The 14,885-nt window shown below is 38.3% G+C and overlaps 1 protein-coding gene across 1 annotated transcript; it reads right to left on the bottom strand.

The window, feature by feature from the left end:
- Positions 1-124: 124 nt before the first annotated feature.
- On the bottom strand, positions 125-4,970 carry LOC124920031 (dnaJ homolog subfamily C member 17-like). The gene is made up of 4 exons (XM_047460458.1): positions 4,723-4,970; positions 3,694-4,406; positions 3,104-3,292; positions 125-465 (listed from the first exon to the last, which is right to left on the bottom strand). The coding sequence occupies exons 2-4, from the start codon at positions 4,375-4,377 to the stop codon at positions 442-444; spliced, it is 897 nt and encodes a 298-aa protein (XP_047316414.1). The 5' UTR covers positions 4,378-4,406; positions 4,723-4,970; the 3' UTR covers positions 125-441.
- Positions 4,971-14,885: the final 9,915 nt, after the last annotated feature.

Here is a 14,885-nt window from a genome sequence, read left to right as displayed (position 1 = left end):
GTTTGAAGGGCATAACTGTATAAAAAGGATAATACCCATTTCCATGTTAATATAAAAATCTATATTATTTAAAACTAAAAAGAATATTGTTTAAGCAATAAAATGTCTCATATATAATTTCTTCTAGATACAACACGGAATAGTCATTTAACTAGAAACCATTGAAATAAATTCATTTTATGCTGTATTATTTTGTTCAGCTCTAAATCAAGCAAAACCTAATTTTCAATTTTCAATGATTGTACCTTTTTTGCTACCTATTAAACTTAAAAACAAACCCCCTTAACAGTATAATTGTTTGGTATCAATTGGAACACTTTGTTAACATAAGGGTATTTCAGCTAATGAATGAAGTAAAGAACAAATATGACTTCCAAATATTACACAAATTCATCATCTAGCAGTTGTAAGCTATTAATCCAAACGGTAGCGATCCAGCTTCTACAGATGTTGCTTTTGTGCAGCCTGTAAAACGAAACAAAAAGATAGGACCATGGTTAGAGTGGAAGGCAGAAAATGTATAAGAAATCTTCAATATGATGACTTAAGAACAAAACCAAAGGACTCGATTTCCAATAAGAAGACCATAAACTGAAGTGGAAGAGCCATGACTACGGGGTAGTGCTAGTTTTCTAAAATTTAAAAAAAAAAAATCCCAACTGAAAGATTGCAACCTATTTTGTTTCTGAAACTTGGTCACAAGTGGGCTGATTTGTTACAAATAAAAAAATCATGTTTAGGTTACAAACAACAAAAAAGAATCTGATCATGACTGAAAAAAAATCTCTATGATATGATGTAAAAATTAACAATAAATTTAGATCATAAATTAAAAAATAATTTGTATACCAAATGAAGCAACAAAACATACACTATAATCTGATCCAACAACTAATCTAATTATGATCCAGATAAAACCTTACGAAAAGAAACCACTTTCAATTTAAACTTTGACGATTATGATTTTTCTAATGAGATTGTGACAAAATACTAGTTTCCAAATAGACTCACACAAAGTTCGTATACATCCGTTTTCAAATGTGATCCCATGTGGATCCACAAATGGGCGAGAAATTTGGCATAAATGGTGTTTCAATCTCGTTTTAAGGGTTTAGAGATCTGTATCGCATGATCATGCCAAAAACAGAGATGATAAGATATTATACAAACCAATAAAATATGAATTAGGCTGACTGTCATTTTTGCATCAACTTGCAATGCAGACCAACTAAACTCTATAAATTTACTAAAGAAATCTGAAATTGTGGAATCTATCTTACAGATGATGTAAACCGAGAGCCACAAACAAACTATCAAAAGTATTTGCAGTCCATTGAGAAGGAAGAAGGGACAAAATGAGGTTTTCAAATATATGAAACATGTTAACCAAGGTTAGATTTGATTTTTCTGTTTTTATGCTCCCATATGAGATATTCAATATATGAAATGTCCATTCAAATAATTAATCAAAATACCTTAATACCCTCCATTTATGTTTAACTCTATTTATTATACATTATATATTTGGCCATAATTAAAGGTAAGAGTAAAAAAGTCGTTTAACCAAATTTTGAATTCAGAGGTAACCTTATCCACTGGAATTGACAAGGTATAAGAAGTTTAAAGGTCGTTTAACCTAATTTCTTTGCTCATTATTGACAGTTGTTCTCGTGAAAACAGAGTCAATAATGAGCAAAGAAAATATTCAGGAGAACTGTCAAGGTTGAAAACAACAATTACAGCATGAGAAAGACTTCAATGTTGAAAGGTTATTATTTGTAAGTTAAAATACGTTAGATGGTGTCATTGCATTTCATCAGAAAATACTACACCCCAAGTGAAATGAATGACTGCCATTATGCTTGTATATTTACTCCGAAAGACTACAAGATTTCCATTGTTTAGAAGAACCCATAATTCAATGTCAAGTGCATTTGATACAATTCAAATTCAATATAAAGAAAATATCAAACTAATGAATGGCTGTCATTATGATGTTTGTAAATGCCAATATGTGCATCCATTTTTCATCAGAAAATACTACACCCAAGTAAAATGAATGACTGCCATTATGCTTGTATATTTACTCCCAAAGACTACAGGATTTCAAATTGTTTAGAGGAACCAATAATTCAATTTGAAGTACATTTGATATAATTCAATTTCTAATTCTATATATAAAAAAATATCAAACTAATCAACAATGGCTACACATATAGGTATTTTAATATTGGGGCAATTATTAGATTTAAAAAAGCCTCATAAAGAAATGCCTCTTCCACAAACAATTCTGCAACTCGAATTTATCTCAACCGCTTTGAACACAATACAATATAATGAACTATATTTGTGAAATGGGAAAACAAACCACTCTATATATAAAAAGTCTATTTAATTTCTGGCTCAAGATATAAACAAATTAAAGACTAATTTAAAGTTAATAATGGCAGAGAAGATCTTCAATCTTTGACCTCCAAACAATATTCATATGATGAACCTCAAGAAAAAAAATTAGGCCTTATTTGATCTAGGGTTATTTAAGTAACCAAGCGGTTATTTTCAAATAACATTTTTTTATGTAGGTTATTGAAAAACCATGTTATTTGTGGTTAATAAGGTAAAGGGACATTATGGTATAAATATATAATGAATAAATAATTATTAGAAGAAGAAAGAAAAAGGTATTTTGGTTGATGAGTTGAATGATGTGATTGATAAGAAGGTAGTTGATTAGGTAGTGAGTTATTTGAAATTAATCACAAATAACCCACATCAAACAAGGACTTAGGGGTTCAAGATAAGTACTAATAATACAATTATACAACTGATAGTAAAGAACTGATTTGAAATAATCTTAAAACTAGCACCATTCAGTAAGACATTTGAGATTCCAAGCAGCCAAATAAACCCAATTTTCCCAAATATCAAGATTAGCAAAACCGTTGAATAACTCTAAGATCAAGTCAGATGGCTAGTGGGGTATGTTTAATCAATCAAAGAATTGCAGTTAAGTTGATTTATATACAATATGCAGAAAATCATTCTAAATATCTCATGAAAAACTAGGACACATGGAACCTTGGTAATGCTAAACAGATAGTACCTTTTCAAGTTTCTTCAAAATTGAATCTTCAAATGCTTGATATCCAGCACCAGCAAAATTACTGGAGTTTGCCTCCTCTCTCTCATTTTTGTCTTGGGGAACTTGGAAAGTAGAAGCTGCAACTGGATGAAGAGGTTGAACTAGAAGAGGATTTGAGAGAGAACCACTGACGCTTCCAGTGGCAGCAAACTGCAAAACAAATCATCCTTTCTTAAGCATCATAGTGCCTATTAAACTAATAGCATGCACAGTAAAAGAAACAGAACTTGTTTGATAGAAAAGTGGATAATTTGGGTTAAATGACTTCAATATCATTTGTATTTAATATTTTAAAATGTTATAAAAATTAACTAAGGGTATTTTAGTTGATGATTTGAATTATAAAGTGATTTGTGATGAGATAAGGGGTTATTGGATTAAATTAAAATCACCATTCATCAAACAAGGCCAAGGTATTCACATAAGATGAAATGGCACCCCCATTGTAATTTGAACTCTCCTTGCGTTCTTTGTTTTTCTTTTAACGAAGAGTTGACCTTTTATAAAGAAAGAAAGAAAGATGAAATAGACAGGAGTACATGAAAACTTACAGCTGCCTCCTTAGAGGCCATCACAACAAGTGCAGAACCTCTCTTTTTGGAACTCTTAATCACAACATCTTCAACTTTACCAAATTTCTCAAACAACTCCCTTAGTCTTTGAGCAGTATAATCCTCCCCAAACTTCTCCCAAGATACCTTTAGCACCTTCTCTTTGTCTACATCAAAACTTCCTTTGTTCTCCATCCCTCCCACCTTTGCCTGTTCTTTCATGTTGGATGTTGTTGATGGAACAGCTTTGGTATGCATTGCTCGAATTCTTGCAATCTCTTCTTTAAGCTTCCTAGCGATTATCTCTTCTTCTTCACGTGCCTTAGCCACAGGATCACTTGCAAAAGCGGCTTGTTCTCTTTCTTCAAGATCCGACATCATTTTCTGACGCTTGGGATCACGTACAATATCACGATGTGACTGTGACTGGCGGAGAATCTTCTTTTGTTTAACTCTGAGGAGATCATCAAACAATTTTCTAGCTTTTTCATCTTTCAAAATCGCATATGATGCATTAAGTTGTTGAATATCAGCATGAGCCTGTTTATCATCTTGTCTTTTGTCAGGATGCAACTCCAAAGCTTTCTTTCTATAGGCTTTTTTTATTTCTATATCTGAATGTTTTGCCCCTTCTTCTCCAGATGGCAACCCAAGAATACTGTAATGATCTAATTCTTCATCCATTGTTTCAGCTTCTAATTAATTAACCCCCCCTGCAGTGATAGCGATCCAGTAAGTATTCTCACATTGATTCCAAATTCAAATCAATATTTTTTTTTGAAACCAGAGTTTATTCTCTGTAGTAAGCTAGCACGACCCCAAATTCAAATCAATTCTTAATTCATCATAGCATTCAATTACCAAATCTAATCAAATAAAACTCATATTTTCCTTCAACGTAATTCTCAAATTCAAATGCAATATCAAGAACTCATAAGCTCATTCCCAATCCTAAACATGATTTCTAGGTCATCCTAATAATAATCTAACACAAGAATTAACCTAGATAGAAATTAGGAAGAGACTTACTGGAATTCGGAATGAAACTAAGCCAGTGTTATCCAGCCTCTGCTGCTCCAGTCGACACAACGAACGGGGAGCTAAATCAGGAGTAGAAATTTCGTTAGACTAAAAGAAGAGAAGGTTAATAAGCTTTTTGATTTCGTTAGACTAAATCACGAATACACAAACAGTCAAAAACTTTTGTGTGATCCCAAATAGAAGATCAATTGCGCCTTCCTCCTCTTCTTCTTCTCGGCTTCTGCCGGCAGGCTCCAGCAGAGACAAGAAAAGAGGGCTTGTTTCATTTCAACGTCTCTTTTGTTTTCCATTTTCCTGTTTCTCAGGGAAATTTGATAATATGACCCTAATAACTTAACTATTTTGTTTTTTAACCTCAATAATTTTGTTTTTGTTTTTTAACCTTTTTTAATAATTTTTTCCAATTATACCCCTGAATAACCTTTTCAATAATTTTTTTTTTCTTTTTTCTTTTCTTTTTCTTTCTTTTCTTTTCTTTTCTTTTTCTTCTTTTCCCCCGCTTTCCTCTTTCTCCCTTCTCCCAACCCGACCGTTGCACTCCCTTCTCCCCCGCTTTCCTCTTCATCTTCTTCTTCTCCGTCAAGCTCCCCAGCCTTCTTCCGTTTCCGTTTCTCCGCCGACGCCAAGCTCCGCCGCCAAGAAGCCCAACCATTCGTCGATCGCCAAGCCGAACTTCTAGCCAACGGACGATTTGAGGTTAGTTTAGGTTTATAGTTTAGGTTTATTGTTTGTTGTTTGTCATATTTTCGTGCCCTAAGGAGCTTCGTTCGGTTTGTAATAGTTAGGTTTATAGTTTAGGTATTCGGATATTCGGTTTGTTCTTGGCCGTTTTACTATCTTTACTCTAAGTATCTTTGTTGATATGTCAGTGCATTGATATAGATTGTGCTTAGATTGTTGAATAGTTAGATATACTTGAGATTGGTGAAAATGCTGAGAATGTTTGTGAATATTTGCTTTGCTGAGAATGCTGAGAATGTTTGTGAATATTTGCTTTGAAATGTTTTGCTTATTATGAATATGAATGTTTGTGAATGTTTTGCTTAGCTGGTATAGGGTTTTAGGGTGGTGAACATTAGGGTTTTAGGGTTTTAGTTTAGGTTTAGGGCTTGGCGTGGGGGTTGGGCGTGGGGCGTAGGGATTAGGCGTGGGGGTTGGGCGTTAGGCGTGGAAGTTGGGCGTGGGGAATGGGTTTGGGCGTGGGTCTTGGGCGTGGGGTGTAGGGCTTAGGCGTGGGGCGTGGGAAGTGGGCGTGGGGGCTTGGCGTTGGGCGTGGGGAGTGGGCGTGGGGGTTGGGCGTGGGGGATTGGGCGTGGGGGATTGGGCGTTGGGCGTGGGGGTTAGGCGTTGGGCGTGGGGGTTGGGCGTGGGGCGTTGGGCGTGGGGCTTGGGCGTGGGGGCTTGGGCGTTGGGCGTGGGGCTTGGGCGTGGGGCGTTGGGCTTGGGCGTGGGGGTTGGGCGTGGGGGTTGGGGCTTGGGCGTGGGGGTTGGGGCTTGGGCGTGGGGGTTGGGCGTGGGCGTGGACGTTGGGCGTTGGGCGTGGGAGTTGGGCGTTGGGGGTTGGGCGTTGGGCGTTTGGCGTGGGGGTTGGGCGTGAGGCTTGGGCGTGGGGCGTGGGGCTTGGGCGTGGGCGTTGGGCGTTGGGCGTGGGTGTTGGGCGTTGGGCGTGGGGGTTGGGCGTTGGGCGTAGGGATTAGGCGTTGGGCGTGGGTAGTGGGCGTGAGGCGTGGGGGTTAGGCGTGGGGCGTAGGGCTTCAATTATTAATATGATTTTATTGTTTTTGATCAACCAAACATTGTGTTTATGATTTTAATGACTGTTTTTGCAGATGGCACCAAAGGAAACCATTCTCAATGATTTTAATGGCCGTGTTTCATGGAAATCCACCGGTCCTAGCTTGGCAAAGATAAAGGAGAGGTTTACTCACCATGATCTTTTGGATAGGGCTTTGCAGACCCAATTCAAGTCTATATTCCAAGCCCCGACATTATTATTTTCAGGAACCATACTCCATCAGATGCTTATCAGAAAAGTCAGTTCAAATTCAAAGGAGATAAGGTTCATGGTCAAAGGTAAGGAGGTCTGCTGGGGCATGAAGGATTATGCATTGGTGACAGGCCTCAACTTTGGCAGATTTCCGTTGGTGGAGGAGGTTGAAGAATGTCCACCCCTTGTCCTCAAATATTTTAACGGTAAAAAGGATGTTAAACTGAAAGAGCTTGAAGACCTTTTCGTCGGATGCTCTGATAAGGAGGATTCATGGAAGATGGGGCTCATATTTCTCATTTACCAGTATCTGTTCGCATCTGATAACAGGAGGAAGATAAGTTTAAGAATCTTTCACATGGTGGAAGACATGGAGATGTTCCTCCAATTTCCATGGGGAAAGGTGTCCTTCAGAGCTACCCTGCAGGGTATTGACAAAGATATCAAATACCTCCGTGGATTATATCTCTCGAAGAAGAAAAACTGGAACAAGAAAGGCGTATGTGATGTCGCTTATACTATACATGGGTTCGCACTAGCATTCCAAGTGTGGACCTATGAGCTTATCGATACATTCGTCCCCAATTTTGCTGAAAAGACACCGGAAGATGATCTTACAAGCCCAAGGATAGTGCTCTATAAATCTTTTAGGAGTTATACCGGACCTGAGGTATCTACAGCCATCCAGGAGTGCACTGTTCGAAGAAGAATTCATGAGTCTGCGGAGGAGAAGCGGATGTACTCTGGGGACGACTTTGAAGATATGACAAACAACATTTATGATGAATTCTTTGAATGTGATACGAGGAAGAGAAAGATTGAGGTTTTTGAAGAAGAAGAAAAACTTGAAAGGACTCCCAAACCGCCGACCAAGAAGAGTAGACATATTAGTCCCAAGGTCCCTGAAGTTAGTGGTGAAACTAGCCAAGAAAGCTCCTCTCATTCAATCCCTTCTGCGACGACTCCTATTCCAAATGTGTCTACATCTTGTGCACCAAATCGAGTGTCTCAAGACTTAACTGCCAAACTTGATGTGCTGACAAATGTTGTGAATGAGATTAAAAAGGATGTCAATGACATTAAAAGTGAAATCAAGCTCATGAAGGACAATCAACAACTTATAATCACATTATTGGGGCAAAGAAATGAACAAAAGAATGGTGGAGGAGAAGAAAAAGAAGAGGCAGGTACAGCTGCAATTGATACTCAGAAGAGGACGACAAAGAGAAAGAATAATAATCTTACACTTGTTGAGAATAGAACGAAGAGGAAGAATGATGATGTTGATAATGAGAATAGGACGAAGAGGAAGAATGATGAGTTGATGAACTCTAAGAGGAAGAAGAATGACGATAAGATGAAGAAGACTGAGGATGATGATGAGATTACAAGAAAGAGGAATGAGAGGAAGGAGAGGCGAGAGAGGCTGGCGATTTTGTCAAAGAAGAAGATTGATGATGAGTTGGCCAAGAAGAGGAATGCTGAGAAGTTGGCCAAGAAGAGGAAGGCTGAGAAGAGGAAATCGAAAAAGGTACACACCCTAAACCCACACGCCTAAGTCTCATGCCCCACGCCCACTACCCACTCCCCACGCCCACTACCCACGCCCCACGCCCAAGTCTCACACCCCACGCCAAAGACCCAACCCCCACGCCCCACGCCCAACCCCACGCCCAACCCCCACACCCCACGCCCAAGTCTCACACCCCACGCCAAAGACCCAACCCCCACGCCCCACGCCCAACCCCACGCCCAACCCCCACGCCCAACGCCTTACCCCCACGCCTAAGCCCCACGCCCCACGCCCTACCCCCACGCCCACACCCCCCCCCACGCCCAAGCCCCTACGCCCCACGCCATAGACCCACGCCCTACGCCCCACGCCCACACCCCCACGCCCAAAGGCCCACGCCCCACGCCCAAAGGCCCACGCCCCACGCCCAATGGCCCACGCCCCACGCCCAATGGCCCACGCCCCACGCCCAAAGTCCCACGCCCCACGCCCAAAGGCCCACGCCCTACGCCCAAAGGCCCACGCCCTACGCCCAAAGGCTCACACCCCACGCCCAAGCCCCACTTATTGCCTTTGGGCACCTGCACATCAGATATGTTACAACAGAAAAAAAGTCACCTGCACATATACCACCTGGACAAAACTACCACCTACATATATATATAAAACATCATATGGAATAGTCACTAATTCAGTTGGTGCAAAAACTTACAATTTAACAAAAAGATACAATTTAACCAAAAGAAATATTGTCTAGAGAATGTGGCAAAGATGAAGATTGTGAAGGTTGTGCCAATTGTGACGGTTGTGAAGGTTGTGAAGGTTGTGCCACTTGTTGTCTTGAAGTAGATGGTGCAGGCATCACTGCTTTGCATGTTGCCCTGTTATGGCCTCGACCGCCACATGAGTTGCACCGTCTCTGTGGCTTACGAGGCTCACCTTGTGATGGCCTACGCTTTGTTGTTGGCCTACCCTTCTTAACCTTGATGGGGGGTTTTAGACAAACTCGTTCCTTGATATTTTCTGGAATATCCCAAGAACCTTCATCGCAAACTGGATAACATGTATCTACATATGCCATACACCACGCTTCAGTTGTGAAAAACCTGAAAAAAAACATTTAAGTTATATAAATTCAATCTTAGAATTAAACAATGCAATAATTCTCTAACCTTGAGCAGTACTCATAAGGAATACTTTTCCGAGAACGGGCAGCAGCAAGGGCATGTTTACAAGGAAGACCAGATAGATCAAATACCCTACTAAAGAATTTGCTTCAAAAGAACTAACACCTTCATCATCTTTCAGCCACTCACCATCATATAGGACAAAACAGCTAACATATAAATTGGAATCTGCAATTGATAGAAATTTAAATGTTAGTGTACAAAAGAAAACCTACCATAAATGGATCGTTGGGCTTGGGCGTGGGGCGTGGGGGTTGAGCGTGGGGCCTGGGGCGTGGGGCGTGGGTCTTAGGCGAGGGGTGTGAGACTTGGGCGTGGGGTGTGGGCGTGGGGGTGGGGCGTGAGACTTGGGCGTGGGGGTGGGGCGTGGGGAGTGGGTGTGGGGCGTGGGGGATGGGCGTGGGGCGTGGGTATTTGGCGTGGGGCGTGGGGAGTGGGCGTGGGGCGTGGGGAGTGGGCGTGGGGCGTGGGGGTTGGGCGTGGGTCTTTGGCGTGGGGTGTGGGCGTGGGGCGTGGGGGTTGGGCGTGGGGCGTGGGTCTTTGGCGTGGGGCGTGAGGAGTGGGCGTGGGGCGTGGGGGTTGGGCGTGGGGCGTGGGGGTTGGGCGTGGGGCGTGGGTCTTTGGCGTGGGGTGTGGGCGTGGGGCGTGGGGGTTGGGCGTGGGGCGTGGGTCTTTGGCGTGGGGCGTGGGGAGTGGGCGTGGGGCGTGGGGGTTGGGCGTGGGGCTTGGGGCTTGGGCGTGGGGGTTGGGGCGTGGGCGTGGGGGTTGGGAGTTGGGCGTGGGGCGTGAGGGTAGGGCGTGGGGCGTGGGAGTAGGGCGTGGGGCGTGAGGGTAGGGCGGGGCGTGGACCGACTTTGACAGCATTTCGTTTACGTATCATTTCCCAGCATTTCCCAGCATTTCCCAGCATTTCCCAGCATTTCAACCATAACATTGACAGACATTCAACCATAACTTGAATGAAATGAGATTGATAGAAATGAACGTACCCATTTAGATGGTCTCGTCGTCGCGGGGTCTTAGTTGGGTCTCAGGCGTCGCGGAGCTGTGTCGTTGGCGTGGCGGCAGTTGACTACGGTGGCTGGCAGTTGGGGGAAGGGAGGGTGGTGGGGTCGCGGTGGAAAGGAAGAAGAAAGGTGATTGGGGGAGAAGGGAATGTTTGGGAAATGGGGGACATGTGGGGGGGAGGATGGGGGGTGGTGGGGGACCAACGGGAGGGGAGTGAATGAGAGGAGAGAGGGAAAAGAAAAGAAAAGAAAGAAAGAAAAAGAAAGAAAAAAAAAAAAAAAAATTAAAAAATGAAAAGGTTATCAGGGGTATAATTGGAAAAAATTATAAAAAAAGGTTAAAAAACAAAACCAAATTTATTGAGGTTAAAAAACAAAATAGTTAGGTTTTTAGGGTCATATTATCAAATTTCCCGTTTCTCAGGGGCTCAATTAAATGAATGGAAAAGTTTAAGGCCTATTTTAATTTCGAAATTAAAATATAAATACCTATTGAAAAATTAAAAAGTCTCAGGGACTTCTTTGCAACTTCCAGAGAAGGCACCTTAGACGGTCCCCAAAGATCAGATTGAATATAATCAAGTGTTTCTTCAGTATTGTGGATGTCTTTAGAGAATTTGACTCTTCTTTGTTTGTTGATGACACAATAATCACAAAAATTCAATTAATTAATACTCTGCTCATCAAGAGGTCCTCGTTTGCTTAATTTGTTAATGTGATTTTCACTCTTATGAACAAGTCGCATATGCCAAAACTTTGTGACAACATAATCAGATTAGGAAGATGTGGAGACAACAACATCACCTAAAATGATAGAGCCTTTCAAAACATATAACATGTTAGATTTTCTTTCTCCTTTCACCACGACAAGAATACATTTACTAATCTTCATCACTCCACCTTCAGTAGTGTACTTATACCATTTTAAATCGAGAGTACTAAGAGAAATTAGATTTATTTTCAAATCAGGAACATGTCTTACATCACCAAGTGTCCGTGTAGCTCTATCAAACGTCTTGATTTTGATTGTTCATGTACCCACAACCTTATAGGATGAACTATTTATCATTAATACAACACATTTGGAAATTGTATCATATGCTGAAAACCAGTCTCGATTGATACACATATGCGTACAACCAGAATAGAGTATACATTTTTCTTACGATCTCACGTCGCAAACAGAAGTCATGAGGAGTTCACTATCTTCAGTTTCGGTAATACTAGATTCACCAAAATTTTCAGCCTACTTTTCAGTCGAATTACTACCCTCTTTCTTACTTTAATTTTGTATTTCCAACACTCAAATTGTATGTTCCCTTCTTTCTTGGAGTAATTGCAAGTCTTCCAAGGTTTTCTTGACTTCGATCTATCTCTCTAATTACTTTTTGAACCTTTTTCTTGGGTTCTTCCTCGAGCAGTAAGATCCTCTGCCGGACCATCGGAATGACTAACAAGATGTTTCATCTTTTCCTAGAGAATAATGCATCATAAACATCAGTATTAGTGACTACATCACGACTAAATATAATTTTATCCCGAAAATTGGTATATGATGGAGGCAATGAACACAGAAGAATCAAGGCTAAATCTTCATCGTCATACTTGACTTCTACGACTTCCAAATCATCAATAATTTCTTTAAATGTCGATATATGCTCTTGTAGAGGCGTACCTTCTAACATACGATGAAAATATATTCTCTACTTCAAATATAGTTTACTAGTAAGACTTTTTGTAATACATAATTGTTCTAGCTTCAACAATAATCCAACAACACTCGTCTCATTCAGAACATCTTGTAGACTATTGTTCAATAAATGTAGATGTATATGAGACAATGCCTTACAATCCTATCTCTTTTTCTCTTCTATTATCCACGAACTAGGCATCTTATCAAACCCTAGTAGAGTGTCGTTCAAATCCATCTGAGTGAGCAAACCTCGCATCTTTATATGCCATAAAGAAAATCTGGTGTTGTGATCCAATAATAGAATGCCGTACTTCATACTTGACATCTCCAAAAATAGATATAGTCTCAAAATAAAAAAGCTCAAGGATCTGATACCAATTGTTGAAAAACAGGATATAAATCTGAGACTAATCGTGATAAATAAGAGATGAAGTATCAACCAAGAAAGTACGATAAATAAAACAAGATTTATGTGGAAACCCAAAACGTGAAAATTACGGACAGAGAATGAAAATTCACTATGGTTAAAGTAGAAGATTATAACTTAGAGAGTAGAAGAATAATGACAAATATTATGTGTGTCAAATTGTGCTGAGTGAAGAAAATTTTAACTAAGACCATATATTTATAGTCATATAATTGGGCCTAGTGAGCTCAATATCAAACATATAGGATTTTATTTTATTATATATTATTTTATTTATCGCGAACATAGGCACATGCCCCAATCAAAACTCATCTGGATCACCATAATCTAACAATCATAATCATCTTTTGATCATTGAAAAAAACACTGTAACCTATGAGAGAAATTACAATTTTTTTCCAATTGATTAACAAAAAGAATGAAACTAGAAGAAATAAAGAGGCAATAAAATAGTTCATTGTTGCAAACACTTTAATCTTTTGAAATAATTTTGAACTATCAACTACAAATGTTATAACCAACATAAATTATACTCTTAAGATATTAATTTGATGAGTTCAATCTTACTGCGTTAATCTTACTATTAGGTAATGTGTTACAATAGAAATTATATCTCTATATAAAGAGGTAAATAAAATTATTTAAAATAAAGAATCATTAAGACGTATAATATTCAATGACTTATGAATCGCTTAAGGAATCATTATATATTATTCAATATTTCATAGTGAAGATAAATTAGAATATCTTAAACAAAAAAAATAGTTTTAGCATTGAATGCTATAACTGAACTTATGCTAGAAATTAAAACAAAATCTTTAAAAAATATTTAACATACAATGCAACCAAGTATGAACAATTTTTGAAAAAACAGTTGTAATTTCTCAAAAATACCTAAATAAAATGCAAAAAATTAAACATCAAAAACTTATAAAATAAAAATACCAAACATCAATTTTAAATGAAAATCGATTCAGTTGATCTTTAGCATTGAAAATTATGATATATAACCTAGAAGAGAATTTGTCGTTTGTTTTTAATTTAGTAGCAAAAAACTGAATAACTAATGAGGTAATAACATAATTATTGTTCCAAATACCTTAATCTCTTGAAATACTTTTCAAGTATCAATTAAACATATTATAACCAACAAAAATCATACTCTTTCAATAATCTCAAAATTTTCACATGTTGATATAATTTAATTAGTTCAATCAAATTACTAGGTTATCTTAAGACTAACAAAAATCATTCTTCTTTAGCAATCTCAAAATTTCACATCATATTAATCATATTAACTTGATTAATTTAATCGAAATACTAGGTTACTATAAAATAGTATGTCTTAACTAAAATTACATTTAATTTAGAGTTTACACGTCGTTTAAGAATTTTTATTTCTAAAAATGTTCATTTTGCTGACATAGAGTTTTGTGTTTTTTATTTATTTATTTATTTATTAACGACGATTCATTTTCCTCACAAATGTCACTCAGTATGATTTAGGGTATACTCATTCTGGTTCATTATTTCTTTTCCAAAAATTCCCTTAGTGTTTAACACATGGGTTCTCCTTATTAAAATCATGAGTTAAGACTTAACATGATCCCTCTAATGCTTGATCGACTCATTTTTAACAATTAAAAGAATCCAAGGCTTAGTTCTATAAATTTTTCTCTTTTCTTTTACGAAACTTTGATCATCAATTATGATATCAACCTAATGTACAAAAGATTGCTTCAAGTTGTTAAAATCTTTCTAAAAATAATTGTCATATTTTCATGACTTAAGATTTCATCTTTAGGTTTTGATTTTCTACCTCATATTTTAAAAAGTTTATTACACTTCCATTTATCAATAATAAACTTTAAACTTTTGAATTTTGAAAGAGAAATATACGGTGAATATATGATAAAATCAGTATATTCTAGTTCTTGCATTTGTGGAAATCATAGCTATAAATTGACAAATTTGAGTGATGATTTCAACATCTCAACTAGTAACGGTATCTCAACCAATAACGGTGTATAAGGAAGAATCAGTACACTTCTAAACAAAATAGTGATTTCAATATCTCACAAACTATAAGTATTTTCTTTTATCATATTTTTTCTTCTCTTTTTGTCTTCTCATTTTTTAACGACCAAGGTGTATCTGACAGAATCGATACATTTACGTTCTTATTTTTTACAATCTAGACTAGGTCTAGGTGAACATCAAGTGGTGGTTTTAATGTCTTAACCAATATGGAATCTTTATTTTTCAAAAACCAAATTTTTTAATCCTTGTTGATTTGATGCTACTAAAACTAGAAATGAATAATTCTTTTTAGACATA

Source organism: Impatiens glandulifera, chromosome 1, assembly GCF_907164915.1.
Source record: "Impatiens glandulifera chromosome 1, dImpGla2.1, whole genome shotgun sequence".
Classification (NCBI taxonomy): domain Eukaryota; kingdom Viridiplantae; phylum Streptophyta; class Magnoliopsida; order Ericales; family Balsaminaceae; genus Impatiens; species Impatiens glandulifera.
The sequence above is the reverse complement of the archived record's forward strand: the minus strand, read 5'-3'. Positions and strand labels throughout refer to the sequence as shown.